This window comes from Oryza brachyantha, chromosome 1 (genome assembly GCF_000231095.2).
Source record: "Oryza brachyantha chromosome 1, ObraRS2, whole genome shotgun sequence".
In the NCBI taxonomy this organism is placed as follows: domain Eukaryota; kingdom Viridiplantae; phylum Streptophyta; class Magnoliopsida; order Poales; family Poaceae; genus Oryza; species Oryza brachyantha.
Window position 1 is genome coordinate 14,540,265 of NC_023163.2, and position 21,932 is coordinate 14,562,196.

The following is a 21,932-nucleotide window of genomic DNA, read 5'->3' on the forward strand; positions in this document are numbered from 1 at the left end:
GAGCCATCATATATAAATCGAAAAGAGGAAGAAGAGAAATATTACGAAGATATGGTAACATCCATCATTAAAAAAGCCAGGAAAGGAGGTAAATGTAATTACAGAAATGCTAGAAAACAGTATACCATTATCATGGAACGTTATACTGTTCTCCCTCATATAATATAATTATTGGACACATGTTCCATACTTTTCCTCATATAATATAATTATTGGAGACATGGTACAAGTTGAACTAAGAGCAAGGCTAATAATATAGTCAACAAGCTGGCTATAAGATTTCTTATAGATTTCTCCTAGCCCACCCATATATTAGTTAGCTCTTCATCATTAATGCAGAACCCACATATCACTCTCAGAGAGTTTCTTGGTTCCTATGCTCAAGCTGGCTATAAGCTAACAGTCTGCTTACACTCTTTCTCATCCAGTCTCTCCTCCACATAAGCATATAGCCATCTCTCGTCCACTCTCTCTTTCACATAAGTATATAGCCAGCTTATAGCCTGCTATTATACTTGCTCTAACATTGATTAAAAGCGGCATGCACTAACAAACTCTCCACAGAAAACTGAAGAAAAGGGTTGAAACTAGTTTTAACTAAATTTGACTGCTGACTCTGCTTGGCCTCCACTAAGCTCCACCCCAGCCGCGCACTACCGTGTTGTCCAGTCGTTGCGTGCATTCGGGAAGTGAACTAGAAACATTATTCATTGTTATAGAAATTTTTGGACGTTCAACACTGCAACCAAGCAACAAACAATATATAGAAACTGCACACAAGTCTCAAGAACATCTAACCAGAAATTCCTGAGAAGCGCCATATGACGGCAAGAGCAGTTAGAGACAGTGATAACAAACTGGTGGGCAGCACTACGTTGGTATATACACTTGTCGACCCTGAGAAGAACCCATGATCAGGCAAACTGAGCAGCATTACATTGGTATTTCACTTGTCGACCCTGAGAAGAACCCATGATCAGGATCAGTCTCTCTTTGAGCCGTTCCCATTCTGGCCGGCGAGGATCCTAGAGATCTGGAGCCCCCGGCTGAAGGCCTGGTTGAAGAGCAGCCGGGTCTGGAACTCAGAGACGAAGGGGAACCACGACAGGACAGCGATGGGAAGGAAGATGAGGATACCCATGGTGTACTCGTACATCCTCGCCATCTCCTGGATGGAGTCCCATGGCCCTATCTTGCGGAGGGCAGCCCGGGTCCTCAGCCTAAACCTGGCGCAGCAAGGTCCCTTGCATGCACCCCCAGTGCCACATGAACAAAATATGGCGCCGAGCGGCTCCGAGACCAATCTCCGGAACAATGGTCCAGAGAGTTGTGCAATCTACAAGAAGCGATAGAAGTGATTGAATGCACTTGACAATGAGTGGACATGTAAGAGTAAATCAGAAGGGTCATATCAATGGAACATGGGATAGATGCTACTATATCTCCTATTCTCTCTTTTACTTGTTTTTTTGGTCCATAAACATGGTCTCCAATGGCAATACACATGATTGACCATTAACATCTGGAGTCCCATGCCAAAATTATAATGATACGCAAGTACATTTGATGACAGATTTATTAATACCATTTTCATGTGACAAATTTAAATACTTCTATTCTATATATAGTGAACCTAATTTTATAGTGATTGATGCGTATTGTATGATGACAGGTAGAAAATAACAGAGGGAGTATTTACAACAGTTTGAGAATAGTAAAGGTGTGCCAAGCTTAGTATATTGACAGATAATTCTAGTGGGAAGGGAAATAAAAATCAGGTTTAAAGTTGTGAGAACAGATGCATCACTAACCAGAAGAATAAACCAGCCAGTTGGGATGAAGGCCAAAATACTAGCACCAACATCAGAGACAGTCAGATTAAAACCAATGAATAAGAGGACCACCAAGCTGACGAGGACAATGAAGACAATGCCCTTGAGGATACGGAAGACAAGTTGAAAATTGGTAATGAACTTCTCTCTCCCTATTGAGACAACCTGGGAGAAGAAATATGCTCGACGGTAAGATTTATTATTACAAAGGATAGTACAATACCAAAATAAACTTCTACCTTCAGTGATACAAGAACTATAGCTATAACCAGCCAAGATAATGCATAAACCTGGGGAAACAGAAAATCATTAGTCTGGTCAGAGTTTATGCATTGTGATTGAAATTGATGCAGAGCACTTTAGTCAGGTTAATTACCATGAAGCTTCTATTTCCGTGCACTATGTGTAAATGATAAACAATACCATACTGGTATATTAGGAAACGAAGAGAGATGATGAACTCCAACAGCAAGCTACGTACTGTAGCATTCTTCAGGTGATCATGTTCGCTTATCCACCAAGCCTCCCAACTTTGCTCTGGTGTCAGGCCAATACCGCCTCTATTGCTCATCCAACTCCACCAGTCACTCCAGTCATCAACAGTCTTGTGCCACTCAAAGCATGATGGATTGAAGACGAAAGGTGCAAACAGCCAACAGAAAACAAGGAACCATATTGAAATTGTGACGTACAGATACAAGCTTGAGCTCCTGTACGAAATCCCATAAGCTAGATAGACAACCAAAAGAATGAGTAGCTCCAGTGCTTTCACAAAGTGGCTCCGGGAGTACATCCGGTAATTCTCAGCAAACTTTGCATGGCGCACAACAAACCCCCGGCCTGTACCTCTATATTTTGCACCGCCATGAAGTATCGTTCTTCCATAGTAGTGAGTCTTTGTTCCAAGATGGAAAGTAAAGAAAACAGAAGCCAACTGAAGCTGCATGATCACAAACTCTGCCAAGGCTCTGCCAAATCCTTTCTCCAAGCCAACCTCTATCATCATAGGGAGAACGAGCAACATTCCAAGTTGGAAAACAGATTGAGTGGCAAGTGCACTTTCAAAGGGCTTGATATTTTTAATCTGTGGATCTTGGAGAATTGACTTCTCTAGGCCACTCAAAACAAGATATAACCTCCCATATAAAAATACATATACTGTAAGAACAGCCACCTGAAAGTAATCAAGAGCATAAAATGCCTTAGCTCACTTTGAGCAAAGTACAAACCTTACATCACACTTTTTTAATTCTTTACGATCTTCTGGTCACTGGTTTAAAAAGAATTAAGAACAATACACACCATTTTATTTCCCTACAAGGTGTTTTCTTGTAGAATTCATCTCAGATAAAACGAAATGCAATGATAAGGGAACATAATTATTGGGGCTATATGTTAAATGTGCCTCAAACTTCGCATCTACTTATCAGTTTCAACCTTACAGCGACTTATTTTTTTTCTTTTGCAGTAATGGTAGCTATTGGTTTTAGCGGTGAGATTTTTTTTTGTTCATATCTTGTTTGTTGTCACGCTTACAGACCATAGAGTGAATAAATCAGCAACTACAGGTTCCTGAAAGTTTGTTACTAAGTTGACATGTCAAAAAAAAAAAAAGATTCATACCATGCTATTGAAGTAGAAACCAACTGTAGTGAAGTATAGAGACAGCATCCTGTAGAAATCAAATCTGTGCCCTAGTCGATAAATATCTCGACAGAGTGTTTGTTCACCATTTCCATTTGCCACCTTGGCCTCAAAGTTGGATATTTGATTCATTCCAACATCACGTCCTTTACCCAGCTGTATATATTCATGATGAGTAACATTTCCTTGCCGCAGGGTTGAATTGAATCCTTCAATCAGAAAAACCATGAGCTTACTGCATATATAACTAAAGCTAATATGCATGATGCAGATATTCTCTGAAAATTTTACCTGCAAAGATATCCTCGCTAAGGTTGATAACCTTTGATGCCTTGCTTATGCCACCCCTTGTGAGGTGAAAGATTCTATCAAAAACATCAGGGTGGCCATAATGGAATCGTACCCTGCATTAGAAATTTGGAGAAACAACAACAAAAAAGAAAAGTTCAGTGCTCGTAGTACAATTGTACAAAGATTTCCACAACAAGGTACAAATAGACAGTTCTGGTTTAATATGTATTACTTGAGTTATATAATTCTTATATTTACTTAACAACAATTTACATCCTATCCTCTACAAAAATTCTCTTGCATGATATGCACTCCCTCGGTTTTTAAATATATGGCGTTTGACTTTGGACATGACGTTTGACCATCGGCTTATTCCAAAAACCTACGTAACCATCATTTATTTTGTTGTAACTTGTTTTATCATTAAAAGTACTCTAAGCATGACTTATATTTTTACAAACTTGCAATAAATTTGCGAATAAGATGAATGGTCAAACATCATGTTCAAAAGTCAATGGTGTCATATATTTAAAATAGAGGTAGTACTTAAAATCAAGTTTGACACAACCAGAATTGAGATAGTACCTAGCCCCACTGGTTTTCCTAAAACTGGGGGGTTCTTGGGTGGTGAAAATTGTTCAAGGTTAGTCAAACCAGTGTAATATGGGAGTAAATTGGTATAAATATCACTACTAACTCCCTGCACATGAGTAAATGACAAGAATAATTGGTCTGTTGCATCTGACTGATTCAACCATAAACATGTGAGAACTAGCTGGTTCTACTGGATTTTACAACCCTGTCAGGCGAACTGCAAACGGTTGAATTTACATGCTGTAAATTGTCATTTCTAATTCTATTACCTCAGCCCTTGGGCTCCTAGGCATGCATGGCCTTGTAGACTATGGTGGGGGTAGTGTTCCCACTGGCTAGAAATGGTTGCAACATATCCAAAATCAACTATTGCAGGACAACTTCTGTTTGCCGTCCTATTTATTGTTCAAAACTATAGTTCCTTTACACCTTAACAAGTAAATCTCCCAGAGAATATTGATCCTTACTAACTAAATACTATTAGTCCCTTGTGTAACTCAAAACATATGTTAGTTTGGTGGTTGGTTGTGGTTCCATGAAAGATTTACTAGTTATCAGTCCTGTGTCAGTTGAGTTGATCAAAATCCACAGCTACATTTTTTACAGGTTAGGAGCTATGTCACAAATTATACAGGTTCAAAGGTAGACAAAACTATACCCTAGCAAGGATGCTTGGGAAGAAACCAATAATAATAAAAAACATATGAATCTATAAAATGGAAAATTGAATAAAATTTTGAAGGTGAAGGGAGACATACTTGAGAGTGTTTGCAAGAACACGTTGTCCAATGGTAACGAAACTGGTCTCTTGGTTGGACATAAACCACGCAAGGGATGAAACACTATATGTCAAATAAGAACATAATGTTAGTAGTACAAAGGAAGTCACAAAAATAAACCCTATCCATCAGCAATGACTCATTAAAGTTTAGAGGTTATTAATAGAAAAAGAAGAGCCAACCTCCCAGTAAAGATATGCTCGCGGACACCCAATATTGTTGGTTCAGACTTTCCATGTTTAATAAGAAACTCTTCCAGTAGATTTCTCATTTTAAATGCTTCCTCAAGGTAATTATCCTACACAGCAGAGAATATAAGATGAACTGCTAACTACGTGGAACTTATTTTATAAAGAGATTACAGACCTGGTTCATGTCAATTGCTTGAAGCGCTTCTCCTCTAGTGAAGATTATTGCATGATTTTGATTATTAGGCTTTCCCTCGCCAATTTCTGTCGGTTTACCTGGAAGCCTTATCCGATAAATTTCCTAAAAACAGGTTAAATGTTAAAATGTAAGGTAAGGTCTTGTTAGTTAGTTTACTTCACCATGTACTGACTGGGTTAACAACAATATTGAGCTCTATTTACAACAGATATTTGATCTAGGTTCATTAGTGCACAACATATTCATGGAGCAATTAAGAGGTTGTTCGATCCTTGATCCACTGTTATTTCTCTGGAATGTTGACCTGATGCCTACACTCTGACAGCATGTTGATGTCTGTATGCATTTGAATACTGTTCCAATTTATATCATAAATATCACTATCCAAAACATGGTGAGAACTTTACCAATTAAAGGTGAAAATGATCTATATCACTGTCATTGATAATAAATATACAGAAAGAAGTAGATATTTGAGTTCATGCAATGAAAATTCAGTACCTCGTCGTTGCCTTTCACAAGAACTGAGTAATATTGTTTCTCCATTTTACCATTTGGTAATGGCACTTCCTTCTCATCAATGTAAGCAATGCGCAATGCTGGATACCTGTATTGCACATAAAACTGAAGGAAGCACAAAAGGTATGCACTTTATAAAATGAAATGGGTGTTCAGCAACTTACGTTAACATGAGATTTAAGATGTTTTCATAAAGACCTTTTTCACGGGAATCCTTTGATGCCTTATGCATGCCATAGAGTTGACAGGAGACAACATAAGTGAATTTGATGTCAGCAATCGCCTTGGACCTTGCAGATTCCTCTCCTTCCAAATCAGCTAAGGTTTGACCAGATAATAATGTTCATCACCACATAACCAAGGCTAACTGTTTTCAAGTGTATCCACACCAAATGAAAAATGGACAACCAGTGTTTCGTAATAATAACACTATCTGGCTAACCTTGCGCATTTGTCATATCCTCATAGCATTGTAGTTCAAGAGCTTGTCTATAGTACATCATTCCTCTCACTAGACATAAGAAGATAAAACAATAAGATCTGGAGAATAGATATAAGCTTACTAGATGATAGAACCATTCACATTACCAGTTCTGGCAAGTGTTTGACCCCGGTAAGATGCCCATATACGGATATCATCCATGCACCCTTTTACTGCCTCCTCATCTTCTGGGTCAACTCCAATGCGTTCTAGAAAGTTCTTCCATTCATCTGGTGAAGTGCCAAGCATTACTAATTTAAAATTTTTCTATGAAAACAAAAATATGATGAACTACATTTAAGATAACTAAAATCCACTGAGTCCCAAGATGGTTGATAGTATGGGAAGCCAGATTGGTGGAAATATTATTTTGTTGTGTATGCCATGCTGTGCTACACTTGCTCTTTCACTCATTACTCTTATCATATAATCTATTTTTATTTGTAATATTGATACTGTGGATCATTCATGAATTATGCACAGTAGTTTTTATTGATAAAACAAGAATCTGCAGCTTACCTGGGTATATCTTTTGTAGATAGAACAAAATTGAAATGCCATCTTCATTCTTTTTATTCAGTTCATGAGAAGAATAGAGCACTTCCTCATTGTAATATGGAGTCAAAACACTAAATAGTGAAGCTTGTTAGAATGTGAAGTTCCTTGAAATGAGTGTAGAGGACAGTAAATTCATTACAGAAGTAACACTGCACACTAAGTACAGGTGTACAGGACTGTTTGCGAATATATAATAAAAACATCATGTCGTGAACGTGACTTATTACAAAAGGCATAAGTTTGAATACGGTTAGTTAAAAAGAAAATACATTTATGTCCATGTCTCAATGTTCCAAGAACTGTTGCAGGAATATGATGACCACTTGGGCATAATAGATCTACAACCATCTACTAAATAAACAATCTATATATGATGCCTGATGGCTTCTTATATAATGGTCGAATTGGTGAGTCCGTTGGTTCAACGGTTGACTTCGAGCCTCTTTTTTTTACATTTTTGTTGACTAGTAGTAAATTTATTTTGTCTGTAGATTGAAGAAGATAACTTGTCCAGTTGACTTGGTAAGCAAGTGCACATGGAGAGGTCAGGAGATAGACCTCCCACATATATGAGTGATTTTTTTCCCTAAAATAAATCTTGTGAGCCACTAGGAAAGAACAATCTTGTTAGGCAGTCGAACCATCCCCAGCTTTCAGCCAGGTCTTGGAAAAACTATCAGCTTCAACAGGTTACCACTGGTTTGTATGCATCTCTAGTCTTTTATACAGACCAGACCAAACCAGGTACTGGTTCTAGTTTTACCAGTTTAACTGCCAGTCCCTTATTACTAACTAGTCAAATGCAGCAGGTATGCACGATGTCATATTAGAAAAAAAAAACTCAAAATGCAGTACACAGTTTTATTTAATTAATTTATTAGTCCACATATCAAAATATTAGGATCTGTTATGTCCAAACAAATATGATGTAGTCTAATAGTCATTAAGATTTAAGCAGGCATCAAAATATCATCAATTTATGCTCTAATTAACATATGCAAGCAGAACATTAACTTTAGTAATCAACATCTTTCTGAAATAGAAGTTCATTGATGATAAACTGCACACCTAAAAGAAATCATATCATGAACTTGAGGTGCTTTCGGCATTTTCATGAAGAGTGAGTTTGCAAAGAAGGTGATCCTACGTCGGGCATCCAAGTTTGTTGGTACATCCATTGCGGAGTCCTTCATAGTCAACAATAAGTGCAACCGGACAAACTGGGAGCAAAACATCTATTTAGTATTAAACAATTAGGTAACAACTTTCAGATAAATCACAATTATAGTTGCACACCTTCTCCTTCCAAAAAGCATGATTTATCATATCCATGTCTAAATTTGTGAACCTCTGCTTTCTCTCATTCTCATCTTTCAAAATACTGCCACAGTTTTCAAACAATTAAATCAACACAATACATATCTAAGGAATTTCTTTACTATCATAAAATTCCATAGTTCTTACCCCTGTCCATCTTTCATAAAGTCTCGTGTAGTAATTTCCATAAAATCTTGCAGGGCATTAACAATTTTTCTCTCATCACCACCATTAGTAGATTCATTGCTCTGCAAAATGCGTTGATAAAATGAATATAGATTAAATGCTCTTGCAGGGCATTAGCTATGAATATATATATATATATATATATGACAAGACTAATATGTGCACCCCCTTAGTATAAGCTATTCTATACCCTCCTTCCTTCCAAGGCCTCTCAAGACCCATCTCACCTCCCAAGGCCCAAAAACCACTCTCACCTTGTTTAAAGGCTGGTCAAAGGGTTAATCCCGTAGGTCAACCTCTTTATGGGCTTCCCCTCATGTCTATCTAAGCTCACTTATCGTCTCAAAGGAATTGTGCAGTAACACGACGACAAAAATACAGTAACGCGACGACTAATCTGCAATAACAACGTCGAAACATATCCATGAGGGATCTACTTTTTTAGAACAATATGGTACAAAAGTTCTTAAAAAATAATATATGAGGTGAGAAATAAAGTTGTTTAAAGTTTAAAATCTTAAAAAATATCTATATGTGCACTAATGATGCGCCTCCTATACAGTAATAGCGTTATGTTGCTATAAAATATATGTATTGTTACTGCACAATTGCAGTAACGTCATGATAGATGTGCAATAACATCGCGATATACGTGCAGTAACACGTGTGTTGCACAGTTGCAGTAACGTCGTGATAGAAATACAGTAACATCACGAGTACCGTAACATTATGACTTTATATTGTTGTTACAGTACAACTAATGCATGTGAGGGAGCTAAAAATATTGTATTCCCAATCTTTAGAGAGCAATATCTCATGTGTTTTATATTATTTTTCAAAACCGTTTTCACCGCATTGGTTAAAAAAATGTGATTTAAAAAACTAGATCCGTCATGACTATATTTTGACGTTGTTACTTCATTTTATAAGGCATGTTATTGTATTTTTGGCTTTGTGTTACTGCACTTTTCAGATAGACGGGGGTTGGCAAATGTGGGGTGTGGAGGAAGGTCAAATGACGGGTTTGACCGGTGGGAGAGCGCTTTGACCAAGCTAGAAGAGGGGTTTTGGGCCTTTGGAAGGGGGTGGGAGAGGGTTTGGGCCTTATGAGGGAGGGGGGGCATAGAATAGCTTATTCTAAGGGGGTGCACATATTAGTAGAATAAGCTATTCTATGCCCCCCTCCCTCATAAGGCCCAAACCCTCTCCCACCCCCTTCCAAAGGCCCAAAACCCCTCTTCTAGCTTGGTCAAAGCGCTCTCTCACCGGTCAAACCCGTCATTTAATCTTCCTCCACAGTCCACACCCCACATTTGCCAACCCCCGTCTATCTGAAAAGTGCAGTAACACGAAACCAAAAATACAATAACATGCCTTACAAAATACAGTAACAATGTCAAAATATAGTCATGACGGATCTAGTTTTTTAAATCATATTTTTTTAACCAATGTGGTGAAAACGGTTTTGAAAAATAATATAAAACACATGAGATATTGCTCTCTAAAGATTGGGAATACAATATTTTTAGTTCCCTCACATGCATTAGTTGTACTGTAACAACAATATAAAGTCAAGATGTTACTGTATTTCTATCGTGATGTTACTGTATTTCTATCACGAAGTTATTGCAACTATGCAACACACGTGTTACTGCACGTATATCGTGATGTTACTGCACATCTATCATGACGTTACTGCAGTTGTGCTGTAACAATACATATATTTTATAGCAACATAACGTTATTACTGTATAGGAGACGCATCATTGCTGCACATATAGATATTTCTTAAGATTTTGAACTTTAAACAACTTTATCTCTCACCTCATATATTATTTTTTAAGAACTTTTGTACCATATTGTTTGAAAAAATTGTTCTAAAAAAGTAGATCCCTTATGGGTATGTTTCGACGTTGTTACTGTAAATTAGTCGTCATGTTACTGTATTTTTATCGTCGTGTTATTGCATAATTCCTGTGAGACGAGAGGTGAGCTTAGATAGACACGAGGAAAAACCCATAAGGGGTTGACCCATGGGATTAACCATTTGACCAGCCTTTAAACAATGTGGGGTAGTTTTTGGGCCTTGGGAGGAGGGTAGGAGGTGGGATGGGCCTTGGTGGCCTTGGAAGAGTGGGGGTGTAGAATAGCTTATACTAAGAGGGGTGCACAGATTAGTCTTGCTCGAACTAATATAACTAAATCAATTCATTCTTCTGCAAAATAAGTGATCAAAATGAATCTACATTAAATGTTATAGATATATGCAGAAAATGAACTAATAAAATAAATCAGGCATAGCAGTATTTACCAGTAGATGCAATAATTTTGCTAGCATGTTGCTGACTTTCCCAACTTCTGCCATATGAAAGTCTTCCAAGAGAGTATAATTTACCACACTATCGAGCACCCTTTTATTAATATCATCGACAATTCTGCAGAGCATGTCAAATGAGTCAACTCAGTAATTTCTGAGATATTTTATAGAGGAAAAGATTCAGCAAGTAAAATTCAAAATGAAAGAGTATGGTCTTTACATCTGATCATTATTGTCTAGCAGAATATTCATAAGTATAAGAATCAAGGACTCGTAGCATTCTATGACAGCATTGTATCTGTCCCGGTCCAGTTTGATTTTTTCAATCAGCTCATGGTAATCCCCTTCTTTAGATGTCATGGCCATGTGAAGAGCTGTGGGTACCTAGTATATTCATGAGATCAAGAGCATATCTGTAAAATCATCAAATGATATTTGATAATTGATTATCCATTTACAGCCTTTACGCACCTTACTGGCAAGAAGGAAAGGAGGCCAGGGAACAACAGAGAAACTACTTGAAGATGATGGGGCCATCAGTATGTCCCTCTCTCTATCAAAATAAAAATTGAGGTTTAACCTTATTGTCAATTGCATAGACACATAATGGCATACTATATAAAAAAGTTCAATGGTCCAACCTATCACTGATGAAGTCTTCCTCTCGTAACGAATTGATGAATGAATTCCAAACACAAAAGAATCTCCCCTCACTACATGCTTGCTGCAATGAAGGTAGAAAATCACTCAAAATTCAAACAGCTTTAGCAATTACTAAAGAAATTATGCATTTCTATGTCTTTAGCCCACATAAAGGATAGTCCCCGTATGCATAGCAACTACTTACACTTTCATTCCCATTGCATGTAAAATGGTTAACTCAGATTGCTATGTTTGGAAAGCCTATCTAACCTCACTAAGGTGAAAGTTTCACAACCATGAGCTAGAGGAAATTTCCCTGGTTGAAATCTTCAAAAGAAGTTTGAAATTTCCCAGGTAGATGTTTTCTGAAAACAAAAATTGAATTTTCTTTGCTTGAAATATTTTCAAGTTTTGAGTCAAAAGCTGTGAAGTCAATTTGAGTTTCTCCTCTTTGCTTTTGGAGATAGGGATGAAGAGGGAAATGACAATTATTCAACGTGGAGAGGGTTTCTGCAAAGGAGACAGGTAACAGATATGATGAGGGGAGTGTGGTTTCATTTGCTTTAGTTGTCCATGTAATAGCAGCATAGTTGTAAAAACCAGACAGGACTGGTGGTTAACCAGAAAAAAACCAGAACAGTTTAGCACGTTTTGGTCGCACCAAATGACTGGAAGTGCATTTTGACCACTTTGAAAAGCTCGAACCAGATAGTCAAGGTGAACTGGCTATTAAACTTGGATAGGTTGCACCGGCTGGAGCAGAAGAGTGTTTGTAATGGGCCAAACGGTGGACTAATCCTTTCCCTCGAGACCGACCACAGCTTAATTTCTTTGGCAAAAAAAAAACAAAAACAAAAACAAAAATACACGGTTGTGTCAGCTGGGGAAGAAAGCATGTCTGTAATAGGCCAAACGAAACCCTGATCCTTTCCCTCGAGGCCCACCACAGTTTTCTTTTGGCAAAAAAACAGTAAAAGGTGTGTGATATGGGATTCAACCACTGGTCGAGATGTTAAAATGTGTGCTTTCACCATCCTATCATGAAGGTTGTTGCATTTTAAATGGAACATAAACCGCATATAAGTATAATAATATTAACCAACAGTTGACTTCCTAGACTGACTGTCTGCCTTCTACATCAGTGAACCAAAAGCTTGATGGATCCACCCACCAGTCTGACTTTTCAATATATGGTTAGCAGTCCCCGTGAGGAAAATACAAACCTCTCTATGTGGTGTCGCATGGCTTTTATTGAAAGCTTCTGGCATTGATTTGAATCTGGCTCTTAACATGGCAAGTGTGCGTATCTACATTGGAAGCAAAATGAGATATCTTACAACTAAATACTTTTAAATACTGCAGATGTATTGCCATATACAATATAAAAGAGTCACTAACCTCACCAACATGACTAAGGGCACCTGAAACGCCCCCAAATGCAGTTGAAAAAATAGCATACCATATTTGTGTATCCATGAAGTATACCTACAGAGTACAGATAGAGCAGTAGGTTATATGAATCATGGAAACATTGGAAGTTTAGAACCTTCATGGTTATAATTACGTACCATGACAATTGGCACCCATATAGTGATAACGACACCAAGGTTGCGTGGCACTATCAAATATTAACAGGAATATTATAAGTAAATTCGCTTCCTCGTAAGAACCACGCAAATAGTAGTATAATCCAATAGAATAAGAGAATAGTAGGAAGAAATAAGGAAAAGTTATATATACTTAATTATACAGTTGCAAAATATATGAAGCCAAAAACTAAGTGTAGTTGTATTTATCTCTTCCCTCATGAAGCCACATCACTTCAATTGTTTCTAGCTTTGGATGATTAAACTATGGTTCAAATTGCCTCCCTTCTATTATAAAGCTAAATAGTCTAATTGCTTTTAACCTTTGTTGAGTAGCCTATGGAGCAAACTATCTTCATTCTCTTGTAAAGAGTAAAGATACATCATGTCAATTATTAGCCTTTGGATGATTGACCAAACATGAAAATTGCACAAAGCATATAAAATCAATGTATCTCGCACCTTATTTTTACCATTGTGATACAATATTCCCACAGCAATGCACGGGATTTTCATCTAGTATTTTAGAAAATGAAGTCCCCAAATGAAAGAACATTATCACAAGAAAAACAAATCAAATTTGGCCCTCAAACTTTGATGGAATGCTATTCACTCCGCGCATGAAAAATGATTGTTTTCCCCAGAACTTCAAAATCTGGTCAGATAACACCCTCAACCTGACTCCATGGTGGTTTTGATTGATTCAATGTTGAAGAATGGGTCATTTGATCCCATCTAGCTATGTTACAAGATACTTACAGAAAGGGAAGATCTCATGCCACTCATAGTTCCCAATCCTTTGGTCAAGAAGGAACTTTGTTGGACCAATCATTGGGGATAACTGCACAAAATGAAACAAATTCCATAGAGCAAGGAAAAGAAGGAAATTGCATACATAGGAATTGTTATGATAATCCCTATTGCAGAATAGAGGACATATTTTTTCAAGAAAAAAAAATAACAGGTAGTGCTATTATTTGCTGAAGTGTTCTAACATTGATATTTTACTTGGCAATTTTTTCACTTGGCAGACAATGCCATGTAAACATTAATATATCTCGTATTTAAATTTTCAGTAGTTGTTTCATTTTCTGGGGTAAAGGAAAAAGTTGATTGCAAGGTTATACATTTTTTTTGGATTATTCAATTTTTCAGGGGAAACCAGATTAAGTCTCTGGCCCTAGCCCATAAGACTACACTTGGTATTCATGTACAGCCCAGTGCAGCCAGGCTGTAATCACAATGTACTGTGCTTCCTGGGTCCAACGGTCATCAGCCCATGGCCACCATGAACTGGCTCATTCATCATGTCAAGCCAACCGGACTCCATATAGGAGCCTGACCTCGTTTGGCGGTACAGCCCACACCTACCCAAACCGCTGAGTACGCAGGGGCGAGCACACATAATCAAGCCACTATGGCAAATGTGAGCATTAGCTATTCACTGGTGTAGCAGGCACTGGTTTGTACTGTGTCACTACAGGAGAGCAGAGGGGAGAGACAAGATAGGAATGACGTTGGAGAGAAGAACAATGAATCTCACTAACATGCTAGACCTGGCACTAACCAAGCCAAAACAACTTGAAGTGATGAACATATGGTTTCTATATTCTGCAAAAAAAAAATTCTTGACCCTTTTCATGAGAAACTATTGCTTAAACCTAGAGTTTTCTGATGCTAGCAAAAAAGGAGCTTTCCTGTATTTCTTGTTTCACACATAACTAGTGGCATGTAAGTTGTGTACTTGTAACAGTTTGCCAACAGAAATCACACGAGAAACTTTGGAGGATCCAAATCTTAATAATATGCAGTGTGACAAATATAACCCCTCAAACAAGTGGGCAATCTTCTAAAAAATGTTATCTAATTTGCACCGGCTGAAGAGTATTAGTAATTGACAACTTTCAAATATGCGTTACCTTTGGAAAAGAAGTGCAAAATTTTAGTAATTTACCTCAACATAGAAACTGAATGCAAGCTTGCAGGTGAGCAATACAACCCAAAAGAAGACATATCTGTTGAACCCAAATTAGTTTTCATATTCAATTCAAAGGAAAACAATAAATTGAAAAGGTGAAGCACTTACTTAATAATGGACAATATATCTTCATGCATACCACGTGCAACATATAATCTTGGCTGATATGTGGAAAAACATCATGTAAGCACTAGTTGTACTCAACATTCAAATTACTTATGTATGTGTGCATCATGTTACTAGAAATATGCAACACTGACCTGAATCCACCACATAAGAAGAACAATTACACGCCAATTTGAGCGTTCCATGACATTCTGAAGTTGTGGCAACAAGAAGAGAAACGCAGCCAAAATGTCCGGAACCATATATATGATGATTGCAATATTATATGCTGACGGATTATGCCAATTTCCTACCCAACTATTTAGTAGTTTTCCAGCACCAGACGGGTTTCTGATGGAACTAGAATAGGCCAATGGAAGAATTATTATCCAAGCAATGGCCACGAAGAATTTTAGTAGATATCTGACTATTTGTGTCCAGTCCAGATTCCCCCACGCTTGAAAAGTAAGCACTATGTCCAGGGTTACTGCACAGGTAGAACATACGAGTTACAGAAATAACATAGCTCTTTGAAATGAATACTACAACAAAATAGTTCAACCTGACAGTGAAAAGGGATTTGGAAGAGAGTACTACACCTTTAATAAAGTTGAGTAGAGCAGCTGTTACGAAGACACTTAATACATTTCTGAAAACAGTTGCATCAGCAAGCCCAGAAAGAGATCCAGAAGAACTCCATGAAACTATTAGCATCGCCTAGAAAGTGGAAATTCAAGGTGTTTGTGTTGAATTTATAAAATAAAAATATTTGAGTACTTCAGAAAGAGGATTTGATGTACTTCAGAAAGAGGAATCACCTGAAAAGCTAGTATCAAAAACATCCACATACGATTAAAACTTCTAAATAGGTGCAGAAATGTGCGAACTTCAACAAAATTCGTTTTGGCCTTTCTTGATGTACTGTGCTGCAAAAACAAAGAAACATTAGCTGAAAAGCAACTATGTATAATGTATATTTCAAGTGAGCATGAAACAGTTCAAGCTCTGAATAGGATGAGCAGTATTTCCATGTAACTATCTGCCTAAAAAAACCTTTCCATGGAACGAACATGTTAGAGTATATGGTAGTTAGAGGATTATTAGGATAGGATTGATTTGATTAGAGTCCTCCCTTATCTCTAGTACCTTCTTATATCAACTTCTTGGAGTCCTAAATATACCAGCCCCTCAAGGCTCAATACAACAACCCCAGTTAGACAGTACATCTCTCTCTCTCTACTCTCCAACACAACCAACCACAAAGACTGCCATTCAATTTCTTTCCAGCCAATATATTTTACATGCATCAGAGCACAATCTCTGATAGCTCTGATACAATATTTCAAGGGAATGCGATTTGACACAGACAAATTTGGACTGAATGGAGAACTATTATTCTCCTTGATGTAGGCTTGGTAAAAGTTAAGAGATCTTCAAAAGTTAGTAGCGAATTCATAAAAAAAATAGATAGAAACAACAATGTCTAGCTACTGGGTTAAGCTCCTTTCCACCTGTGGATAATTTGTGCTCTATTTTTTTATTTTTCTCCCAGTGGCAGGGCTCTCCTGTGATGTATTCCTTTCAAGAAAAATGTATATGGTATGGCTAAAAAAAGCTCTAGTTAAAAGAGCCCAGAAATCATTTGAAAGTGAGAAAGGGCTACCCAATTTTGAATGTCACTTAATATAGGACAAGCCTTCTTGCCTAAGGTATTGAATTATAGTCATTGCAGATTGCCTGTTTGGAACACAGAAATTTTGCAGGATATAGTATGATTACTTAAAAATCCCATCAAAACATGTCACTGATTATAAGCATCATTTTAACTGCTGTCACCATGAAAGTCTCTTCATTCATTCATTAATGATGAAACCATAATCATTATCAAAAGATGGTTAAACCATAATATGGTTCACCAAATTCTTGGACTTTAATATCCCTAATATGATAAGTTCAAAACCAGATTCTACCTTTTTTATGAGGAACCACACATTAAAACTGTCATGACACTAATCAAGTCAATATCATCTGCTACTTACCTCTTGATAAAAGAAGTCTGCAGTGAGGTCCCATGGCCAGTTAAGCGTCGTAAAACATTTCTCGGACCTGCATGGAAGAAAAATAAGACTCACAGACTGAAAAAAAAGCCAACACAGAAGATTAAGAAATTACCAAAAGTGTTCATTCAAATCGTCATAATTCCTCCAAGTAGAGTGGCCGGCTGTACCACCTTTACTTTTATGTGCTTCCTTTTTGGTTAAATTAAGAACAACAGTTTGTAAGCACAAGAACATCTCCTGCAAGGAATAATCAAGTTATTTCTCAAACATTAAATGCTCACCTTCTGCAAAACCATGTAGATAGGTTCAATGGCAGTTTTCAGAAATGAACCCTCTTCTTCAAATCCAGGTGGTGATTGAAAATAATTTTCTTCGATCATTTTGTGCAACTGTTTTGCCATCTGCCAAATTGTTGGAAAGTCACAGTCAACACTTATATACAGGAGGCATAAGAAAACCAGTCAAACAAATATTGCAACTTAAGTAACAGTGTATGATGAAAGATGGTTGAATGTGTTGGTTGATTTATTGGTTAATTACCGTGAAAATAGGGAAGAGAAAATTTTCACCTTTATCTTCCCTAACAGAAAAGTACCAAGAGATAAAGTTACCGTGAACGGTGGTAACAACTTAGATTCTAATCGAGATATGCTCCAGAGCCCCACCAGTGCAATATATAAAAGGAAAGAGGAGAGGTGGAGGGGACGCCTGAAGCTTTGACAAAATTCCTAAAACCCTAATAGAGCCCGATCGATCTACCATACTGGAAGGGGTCCGTAGTACTATCCTCTATCTAATTGCCTGTGCAGGAAAGATATTGCCAAACACTGCAACACACTGGTGACCCACTGCTTCCTCTACCGGTGTTATTGCATCTGCACTGACATAAATTCAAGAAGAAGAAGAAGAAAGATGCAAATTCATGGCTTCACAATAAGGTCAGTAAGAAGTTACTTAAACTAGAAGCCCTTATAGAAGTAAACGAAAGCTAGCTTGCAGATACTTACATGGTGAAATATGTAGCACAGGCACTCAGGCATAAAACGGACATTTGAGGCCTCACCCCAGATAAGAAGATACAATCCAATGTGAAGAAGCATTAGTTGTTTATTTTGTCTTGTGACTGCATTAGCATGTCTGATAGAAAAATCACATTTAAAGATATTAAATGCTGAGGATATTGTGAAGAGAAATAAATAAAGTCTTTATAAACTGTTGGACATACTTGATAATTGAACTAATATGCAAATAGCTACACCATGATTGGTAATTTTGAAATATCTTTGTCCATAATTCATCCACGGTGTCAACCTGAAAGTTAAAATGCCGGCATACTGTTAGATTTTCTCCTAAAAGTGAATACCAAAATTGGTCATTCAGTGAAGCAAAGCACATACTTAAAACATGAGCTAAAATGGCTGCAGCAAAGCCTTCAAAGAGCATATATCTTGGTTTTAATGAAACAGAAAGAGCACACATCTTACCAAAGGATGTTCTTGCCCAGCAGTCCTTGCACCAATATTTGCAAGCAGCAAAACCAAGTTTTCTCTTTGATTTTCCACATTTGATTTCTGCAGCAAGAATAATTTACTTCAGATATCACAATGTTTAAATATGGTTCTCAAACATAATAGCATGTGCATAAATAAAAATGGCAAGTAGCAGAAAATAACATTGTATCGCCTCATTGGGACCCATCAGAACATATACATGGACATGAAAAAATTTACCTGAAATCCAAATGCTAGTGAAAGCCAGTCAAGTAAATCTCGTACAGATGTATCCCCATCCCTATGCACAGAAGACATGTGTGGCATCGGAAGACCAGCTATACTATTTAGTGCATCAATAGCACCTTTTATCTACATCATTTGCAAGCAAGAATACCATAATTTACAAAAGGTTTTCATATACAGGTAGAAATACTGTGAGCAAAGAGCCGAACATAAGTGCGAAGAATTATATCTAACCTCAGGGAGTTCCACAATTGCCTCAGATGAACCAGGAAAGTTCAGGGGAATTATGTTGTACTTGTAGTTCTTGAAATGAACACTCTTCTCCTCAACCACTTTCGCAAACTTCAACACCTATAACACAAGGTTTGCAAGGTTGTAGAGAAGAATATTACCAGTAGCAAGCAAGATAGCTTATATTAAGAAACAGTTTGCAGTAAGTACCTCAGAATCAACTTTGTTGTTAGTCACATCTCTTAAAACTTCATAAAGAGCAGATGCTACTTGGTAACGTCTCACCAATTCCTCACTGAGTTTCAACATCACAAAAGGTGGTTAAAACATATCATCAAGGAAACAGCTAATCAGTGCATTCATTCTTACAAGTTTCTCTTTTCTGAAATCCTACTCAGATTAGCACAATAGTGCTTATAAAATCGTTGGATTTCCTTTGCATCATTGCCCATAACTTGGGTGTCATCCTGTTAAACAGAGAGTAAACTCAAAGGTTCATCACTGGAGAAAATATTATTAAATAACACATTTTTAAAATGGAGAACATAAAATTAGTTATAATCAAAGGAAAGGTAATATGGCAAACATAATCACAACAGGATCATTTTAGAGTTCCATGCTAGGGTGATAGGTAATCTGCAGTCATGCATGATCATCAGAGTTGTTATTGACTATATAAATATAGGGCTCTATATGTTTGACTATTTCAAATACCAGCCTAAAGAGAATATTATGTTTTTATAATATCAAGCTAAATGCAGTAACGAAGGAACATATTTGGTCAGATGGGTCACGACAATATACTACATTAAGCAGTCATTTGAAAGAGAGGTTTTTTTAATGCCCCTGCAGGGCACCTGTTCCCATTTGTGATGTTATAAATAACTAGGAAGCATATCTACATCGTAATTGTGCTGTATAACAGACTTTATCTAATATCTGGTTCAAAAGAATACCAAAACAAGAGTTGACAGATGGTGTATTTACATTTTACCCAGAATGAGCAAGCTTCAATAGAAATTACACAGACTTTAGCAACAGTGAGGAAGAGGAATTGCAACATTTACAATTTCAGACGCATGGTTACCTGATCTAGTTTAAGGGACATGTATGTTTTGAACTGTCGAACTCCACGTTGGATTGATGATGGATCCATTCTTTGGACTTTCTTGTAGGCATACCGGCGACCTTCATGTGAACAAAATTCATATCAGAAAAACCTGTACATCTTGGTGAAATACATGAAAGAAGGAACCAAAAAGCTGATAAGATAAATAAACACGAAAACAATCACTCAGCACCAAATCGGTTCATATCCTGATGCACTATGGCTGTATGGCATTTGGTGAACAAATTTCTATTTAGGATTTGTATCAACAAAGTGGATTCATGATTACTTTTGTAAAGCTGTCACTTGCATGATATACCTAAATACCAAACTACTAGTTGCCCCAAGTAAAACTTCTATGACAAGTCAATTTACACAGATAAGTGCTGCGTTTGTTGAGAGTTCAGGTTTTCATGAGTTGATCTAAGCTTTGTATGGTAGTGAAGGATTAAGCCGCCTCCTCTCTGAAAGCAACACACTCGAATCCAGTATGAAAGTTCCTCTATGCACTTTTAGACTGAAAAGAAAGAACTCCTATCCTCTCCCATTGTATGTAAGTAGGCTGTGAAACTCCAGTATGCATATGAGTTACTCAAGCTAACTACAGACACATGTCAACATGAATGCCTCTTGCACAAACGCCAAGCATGAAAGGGCTTCCAGCGAAATAAATATGGATATTGTAGAACTTTGAGTACTTTGCCGCTAAACATGTGTCAAGGTGTGAAGCAAACCAACTCAATAGAAAATAGTATGCAGCATTGTTTGCCCCCATCATATTTGTAACAAAAGCGGAAACATAAATGTAAACCAGTTAATAGTATGGAATTGGCGGAACTGGATGAATCGGTTCAAGGCAGCATTGCCAGCTTAGAGAGGCCTCATTTGGATGGGTCCCAATCGCGGGGGGGGGGGGGGGGGGGGGGGGGAGGGGGTGAAGCCCGCAATGTGGGGTGGGGGGGAAGCCGGAGAGAGAGCTTACAGAGGAAGGTGACGCGCGGGCTGAGCGGCTCGACCTCGTCGGCGGCGCGGACGAAGGGCATGACCGCCGGCGCGACGGCGTCGGGCACCCGCTCCCCGGCCCCCGCCACGCCCTCGGGCAGCCTCCGCGACGCCAGCGTGTGCGCCAGCGCGTCCCGCCTCCACCTCCCCGTCCCCGGCACCACCTCCGTAGACGTCGACGTCGACGCCATCGCCATCTCCCCCCGAAGCGCGGCGCTGCTGCTGCTGCTGCTGCTGGTGGTGTCATCGACAAGTGCTCGGCCAGCGCCGCTTTATACGCCATCGTAGAGGAGAGAGAGGGCACCGGCGGCGGAGGGGAGGGGAGGGGGCGCTTGCGGGCACCGGCGGTATTCCTTCCCCCCTGCTCGAGACCCCGGCGAGGAGGGCAAGGAATCGGCCTCGCCGCCTCTCTCTCTCTCTATCTCTCTCTTTGTGAGTTTCGGCCGTTGGAAAGTGACAAGTGCTTTCTTTCGCCGCCCGTTTCCCCCTGCGGCCTCTGCGGGGGGTGGCGGTGGCGCTGGAAAGCCTGAGGCGCCACCGTGGACACCGATATCGCGGTCACCCGAGAGCGAACGGAAG

The 21,932-nt window shown here is 38.3% G+C and overlaps 1 protein-coding gene across 3 annotated transcripts; it reads right to left on the reverse strand.

Annotated features, from left to right (window-relative positions):
* Positions 1-100: 100 nt before the first annotated feature.
* LOC102714603 (callose synthase 7-like) lies at positions 101-21,403 on the reverse strand. 3 transcript variants are annotated; one of them, XM_040521512.1, is made up of 43 exons: positions 21,334-21,403; positions 20,331-20,431; positions 19,613-19,710; positions 19,454-19,538; positions 19,247-19,363; positions 19,007-19,138; positions 18,761-18,847; positions 18,502-18,587; positions 18,284-18,413; positions 17,558-17,677; positions 17,389-17,465; positions 17,256-17,322; positions 16,035-16,142; positions 15,816-15,933; positions 15,372-15,703; positions 15,220-15,272; positions 15,088-15,148; positions 13,893-13,974; positions 13,116-13,165; positions 12,946-13,032; positions 12,771-12,854; positions 11,547-11,629; positions 11,377-11,458; positions 11,126-11,289; positions 10,900-11,023; positions 8,550-8,650; positions 8,382-8,466; positions 8,154-8,305; positions 7,047-7,156; positions 6,635-6,757; positions 6,489-6,557; positions 6,211-6,364; positions 6,029-6,134; positions 5,507-5,629; positions 5,323-5,438; positions 5,120-5,203; positions 3,768-3,880; positions 3,456-3,685; positions 2,209-3,006; positions 2,072-2,122; positions 1,812-1,997; positions 799-1,336; positions 101-694 (listed from the first exon to the last, which is right to left on the reverse strand). In XM_040521512.1, exons 1-42 carry the CDS (start codon positions 21,392-21,394, stop codon positions 983-985), a joined length of 5,544 nt encoding a protein of 1,847 aa, XP_040377446.1. In that variant the 5' UTR covers positions 21,395-21,403; the 3' UTR covers positions 101-694; positions 799-982. The 3 variants fall into 3 exon arrangements, with proteins under 3 accessions (XP_040377446.1, XP_040377447.1, XP_040377448.1); XM_040521513.1 differs by lacking the exons at positions 101-694; positions 18,284-18,413; positions 18,502-18,587; ... (5 more) ...; positions 20,331-20,431; positions 21,334-21,403 and having other exon boundaries at positions 701-1,336; positions 17,389-17,513; positions 17,608-17,619; XM_040521514.1 differs by lacking the exons at positions 101-694; positions 17,558-17,677; positions 18,284-18,413; ... (6 more) ...; positions 20,331-20,431; positions 21,334-21,403 and having other exon boundaries at positions 701-1,336; positions 16,035-16,137; positions 17,389-17,468.
* Positions 21,404-21,932: the final 529 nt, after the last annotated feature.